Genomic DNA, 6,091 nt, shown 5'->3' on the forward strand with positions numbered 1-6,091 from the left:
ATATATTATCATAACTCTGGATTTACTGGCCTGTAATTAAAATGTAAAAACTTTGAAGTCCGAACTTTCAATGTGGGCTGAAATAGAGACTCAGCGTGGCTGCAGTTTGTTGCTATGTCAGCTTACATCAGTCATGTGATTTGGAGGTGCAGCGTGTCCGTGGACCACGGAGGGTTAATAACACTCACCTTCCTTCCATTTCCACTATCACTCCCTCCAGTTAATACACGACACCACGGTTCTTCATTCACAGATGGATTTATTCTTCCGTCACACTTCTCCTCCGAAACACCATAAAATCCACCGTCAAACTGTTATTACAAAAAAGTACAGAATGACCAAACATAAATATTACAAATAAACATTTAAACCCAAGTTAACAAAATACGCGATAAACAAACACAGTTAACGTACCTCGCTGGCTGCACGTAACCGTGAGGGAATGAGTCCGCTTCAGGAACAAAAACTTAACGAAAATAATTCCCAATTTCTTCTTCTTTGCAGCTTTCTTTTACTTTAAACTGCTTATTTATTCCTTCTTCTGCCTTAGTTAACTTATTAACTTAGCTTCTTTGCACATGCTTTTTACTTCCCTTTACGTTACTTAAAGGCCTGTGCGCAACACAGAATGAACCTTAGTTCCTACCCCAAAAGGAACAACAATAAATAAAGGAAATAAATAACATAAATGAACACAATAAATTAAACAAACTGACATAATTTACATTTATGGCAGTTAAACTCCCACCAAATCTCAACTTGAGATTTCCTCGCAGATTTGAATCTACAAGTTATAAGCATTTACAACAGTTTAACACATGCTTATTCTGCTTCAACAAGTAGTACTATTTTCTCCTTCCTTTTTTTCTTCTCTTGTTTCGTTTCCTTCTCTCCTTCTCTTTCTTTTTTCTTCCCAGAGGATCGTAGATGGAAGCTACTGTGGATAGCACTCCCGTTCTCGTCATTGGGTGTTTCTTGACGGTTACTCTGAACTGAAAGTCATCAGAGGATACGCACCATTGCACGCCCAGTGCTCTTTCTAGGAGTGGCTCCCCTAAATCTATGTCCAGTTCTTTGACACTGTCTGCACACTCTTCCTTTGGTATTGACTCCAATACCTTCTTGCTGTTGGAAATGAACTTGTGTAGTCTAAGCTTGCCTACGCTGCAAAGCTCTCTTGCTTCCTTGATCAGCTCGATTGCCTCAGCATCAGACCTTACACTCACCAGTCCATCATCAACATAAAAATTTCTTCGGATGAACTTGACAGTGCTTTGGTTAAATCGATCCTGACCTTCTGTGGCTAGATGTTTAAGTCCAAAATTGGCACAGCCTGGTGAGGAAGCTGCTCCAAACAAATGGACTTTCATCCGAAAAACTGATGGCGGAGACTCAAGATCACCATTCTCCCACCATAAAAACCTCAAGTAGTCTTGGTCTTCAGGCTTTACATGGAATTGATGAAACATTCGTTCCACATCACACATAATAGCGACTGGGCCCTTTCGAAATCTACAAAGAACTCCCACCAAGGTGTTTGTGAGCTCTGGTCCTGTAAGAAGATAGTCATTCAATGACATGTCTTGAAATCTTGCCGAGCAATCAAAGACCACTCGCAGTTTCTCTGGCTTTTGAGGGTGGTATACGCCATGGTGGGGAATATACCAAGCTGATTGTTTATCAAGCTCTTCTTCTGGGACCTTTTCTGCTTCACCACGACTGATAATGTCTTTCACGAAGTTCATGTAATCTGTCTGATATTTCTGGTCTCTCTTGAGCTTCTTTTCCAAGCACATGAGGCGTTGAACAGCACATGGCTTGTTATTTGGTAGCTCTGGCCTGCTCTGTTTAAAAGGCAGAGGCATTTCAAGATGTCCGTCTTCTTTGTGCTTAATTTCTTCTTTCATTTTAGTCAAAAACCGGAGATCTTCTTGCGAGAGATTTGCCTCTTCTCCAAGCCTTTCACTGAAGTCAGATTCCAGCACCTTAAGTATGTCTTCTGGAGCAGTCATCTCCTTAATTCTTGTTTTGCAAACATAATGAACTTCGCTCTTCAACTTACTTGTTACTTTGGGTTCAGGAGTCACTTGCTTTACAATGATGCGGTGACTTACTCCTATTGCATCACTGTAGTGTTCGCCTGGATCACCATAGCTCACTATGCTCCAGCCTACGTCAGTTTTCTGTGCGAAGGGCTGGTTGTCCTCACCACATACAACTTCTCTAGGCATTAGTGCTTGTGGACAGTTATACCCGATAAGAAGACCGATTTCACATTTCTTTGGCGGGGCAATGTGTTCCGCAAGATGCTCTAAATGAGGCCATGCCCTTGCAGTCTCTGGTGTTGGAATGTGTGTACGATTGGCAGGTATGAATTCACGAGTGTAGACCATTGGCACTGTGATCTTCTTAGAAGAAGATAACCCTCTTATTTGTAGACCTTTGAGTCTTTTGCATGGTACAATTGTCTCCTTGGAAGACATTGTGGACAGCTTCAACTTGACTGGCTCTGCATTAACATCAAGAGCATCTGCCACTTCTTCAAGAATGAATGAAGAGTCACTTTGTGAATCTAACAGAGCATAGACGAGGACTTCTTTGTTTGAATCACTTGGCATTGATGCATAAACAGGAACTATTGCTGAAGTCTGAGCACTGTTACCATCATGCACAACTCTATTGGATGTGGTTTCTTGAGTGGTGTCTTGCGGCGATTGTGGCTTTCTTTCCTTACTGCAACTTGTCTCGTCATTTTCCTTTTGCTTTGAGCGATCCTCATGTAAGCATGTGGGGTGGCGCTTTGAGCAGGTGTCGCAGACCATCCGGTTGCTGCAATTCTTGGATTGATGGCCAGGACTCAAACAGCCAAAGCACAGTTTCTCACCTTGTATGAACTTCACTCGGTCAGCAACTGGCCTTGCAGTTAGTCTACGGCACTTGTGCAAGACATGCCCTGTTTTCTTACAAAACATACATGTGCTTATGTTCTTCTCAGTGGTGTTAGTTGTAAAAATCCTTGCACTTGCTGCTTGGTTCTTAGAGGTCACTACATTCTGAGGTTTAGATCTTGTCCTTTCCGGCTCCCCTTGCCGCAAAGCATAGTAAGATGTAACAGGGTTACAAGCAATACTAGCCTCCAAGGTCAGGAAAGTTACAAAATACTTGAAATCTGGGAACCTTCCATGCTCCAGCTGATACTGTGTGGCTTTTCGGTTCCATCTGCTGCTTAACCAATCAGGCAACTTGGCTGTCAGTTTTTGGTTTTCAATGCCATCATCAAGAATACGCAGACTCTCATTGTGAGCCATGGCACATTCACAACTGCGTAAAAAGTCCACAAATTTCCTTAAGTCAGCGCTCTCTCTTGACGCTATCTTTGGCCAGGCATGTAATTTGTCTCGGCAGGCTTTGGCAATCATAAAAGGCTGGCCGTATCGCTCATTGAGGAGTTCCCATGCAGCAACATATGCAGTATCTGAACCAATCAGAAAATAACCTTCTAATGCCTCTCTAGCTGCTCCTCCAACATATTTCTGGAGAAAGAATATTTTCTCTGAGCTTGGAATGTTTTTCTTTTCAATAAGAGTTTGGAAGGATGACTTCCAATGGTTAAACTTGAGTGGATCACCACTAAAAACTGTGGGCTCTGGAATGGGTAGCCTATTTGCTGATATAGCCTCAGCTAAGACCTTCACAAGCTCTCCTGTGCTATCTTGAAGCACATGTGTTAGCACTGCATCCTTTGGTGGTTGTGAGTGCTGGTCCTCAGGCTTCACCAGATTGAGTGGCTGCATAACCTTATGTAGATCCAGGCTCTGTGGAGCATTCCCTTGGGCTGGACTGAGCTCACTCTCATCATATACTTGAAGCCTTGCTTTGGCTGCATTCAGCCTTTTCAAATTTTCCAAACGCTCAAGTTCTCTCTTTAGGTTTTCTAAAGACCTTCTTCTTGCAGCATTCTCTTCTTGCTGTTTCTTTAAGAGAGCAGCCTCTTGTTTCTCTCTTTCTAGCCTACGTTCAGTTTCTTCCCTTTCTCCTTCAAGACGACGAGCTAATGCTGCTGCTTCTTGGTCTGCAATGATCAACCTCTCTTCAGCTTCAAGGTTTTGCAGTTTCTCTTGGTGGCCCTCTTGTTCAGCCATAATCTGCAGTACAGCCTGTGTAGCTGCATACTCGGCAGCAGCTTCTTGTCTTCTAAGTGAAGATACACTTGAGTGAATAGAAGAAGCTTTAGAACCATTAGAGGCAGGAAGTGAAACACTGGAGGCTGAGGATGAGAATACAGAACTATGATCTGGCCAAATCAACTCCTCCGCTGTTCCCTGCATTTCAGATTGAGCATTTTGCACTACAGTCTTTGTGATCGAGATGCAGTTATCCATCTTGCGACGCATGTCATGGGCTGGTTGATCAATTCTTCTGTAATCATCATAAGCAATGTTCAACTCAGATAATTCCCTTTGAATACTGGTGATGTGCTCTTGTAGGATGTCACTAGGATCCTGTTTTAACACAGATCTTTTAGCTACCTTAATCAGAGCTTTCCATCGTTCATATTTGCTGTCAAAGCGAAGCAATAGCCCTTTGATTTGCTCTTTCTGAAACTCTTTTCCTTTTTCTGTTAATGTCCGGGCTCTTTCACTTCTACGAGGCTCTTCAGGTGGTGCTATATTTTGCCCGATATTTGATTCACCTGTCTGCTCTAACTCTGTCTCTTCTTCCAGAGCAGCTGCTGCACCCTGAGCTTCTTTACTTGTATGTGACATTTTGATTATTTAGACATAGACATACACAGGCAGCATACAAGAGCAAGCTGCAACAACATTTGTGAATACTGAAAGAATGAGCTTAACTAAATGAAGTCACTCTCATTCAAATTAGCCCATACATGTAGAATATTACAGAGTAAGTACACTTAACAGAGTTCTTAAAAGACACTGAACCATAAATACAAACTGAATTTCTGTCAAAATGTACAAAGTTTACTTCTGCCCTTTCAGAGCCAATTATAATTATTCAGCTGAACATGAATTTACATCTCTTACGTAAATGCACATTCATATACGTGAAACACCGTGGCTGTCAGGCTATACACAGTCCCTTTTAGTTTCCAACTCTTGTGTCACTTTTCAGACCAAAAACTTTAGAGTCTGACTTATAGACGTCTTCATGAAAACCTTATGAACCTGTGTGTCCTAAACAGTGGCTTATCTGTGTCCCGTCTTGATGAGCTGTCGAAATTGCGCTGATAGGGCGAGTCTGGGCAGGTTCGAGTTTGACTATCACTCCCTCCAGTTAATACACGACACCACGGTTCTTCATTCACAGATGGATTTATTCTTCCGTCACACTTCTCCTCCGAAACACCATAAAATCCACCGTCAAACTGTTATTACAAAAAAGTACAGAATGACCAAACATAAATATTACAAATAAACATTTAAACCCAAGTTAACAAAATACGCGATAAACAAACACAGTTAACGTACCTCGCTGGCTGCACGTAACCGTGAGGGAATGAGTCCGCTTCAGGAACAAAAACTTAACGAAAATAATTCCCAATTTCTTCTTCTTTGCAGCTTTCTTTTACTTTAAACTGCTTATTTATTCCTTCTTCTGCCTTAGTTAACTTATTAACTTAGCTTCTTTGCACATGCTTTTTACTTCCCTTTACGTTACTTAAAGGCCTGTGCGCAACACAGAATGAACCTTAGTTCCTACCCCAAAAGGAACAACAATAAATAAAGGAAATAAATAACATAAATGAACACAATAAATTAAACAAACTGACATAATTTACATTTATGGCAGTTAAATCCACAGTGTAACATCCAACCACCTGTGTAAAAAGCGAAATTCCCATGGTGTTGTTCAAAATGTGTTCTGGCACAATCATAACCATCGCTTGCTACCGAAAACAAGAAAAAAGCCGGTCCTGCTATGGGCTGAATCACTTGTTAATGGTGGAGGGGGGGAACACTATGCAATATATTCAGTTTTAGCATTTATATTCACTGTTGACTGTAACTACGCTCAAACTCTTAATGCTATCTTATTTTAATAAACAACACTGTCATTTGCAAAACTGGGG

At 41.5% G+C, this 6,091-nt stretch overlaps 1 protein-coding gene across 2 annotated transcripts; it reads right to left on the bottom strand.

The window, feature by feature from the left end:
* On the bottom strand, nucleotides 1-5,747 carry LOC146385136 (uncharacterized). Of its 2 annotated transcripts, none has more exons than XR_014800450.1 (2): nucleotides 415-5,747; nucleotides 1-311 (listed from the first exon to the last, which is right to left on the bottom strand). XR_014800450.1 is itself a non-coding variant. In XM_084930711.1 (2 exons), the coding sequence occupies exon 2, from the start codon at nucleotides 4,764-4,766 to the stop codon at nucleotides 846-848; it is 3,921 nt and encodes a 1,306-aa protein (XP_084786837.1). In that variant the 5' UTR covers nucleotides 4,767-5,386; nucleotides 5,490-5,747; the 3' UTR covers nucleotides 1-845. The 2 variants fall into 2 exon arrangements, 1 of the variants encoding a protein (XP_084786837.1); XM_084930711.1 differs by having other exon boundaries at nucleotides 1-5,386; nucleotides 5,490-5,747.
* Between the last annotated feature and the right edge of the window lie 344 nt (nucleotides 5,748-6,091).

Source organism: Perissodus microlepis, chromosome 6, assembly GCF_051167445.1.
Source record: "Perissodus microlepis isolate ML-2025 ecotype Zambia chromosome 6, ASM5116744v1, whole genome shotgun sequence".
NCBI classification, from domain to species: Eukaryota; Metazoa; Chordata; class Actinopteri; order Cichliformes; family Cichlidae; genus Perissodus; species Perissodus microlepis.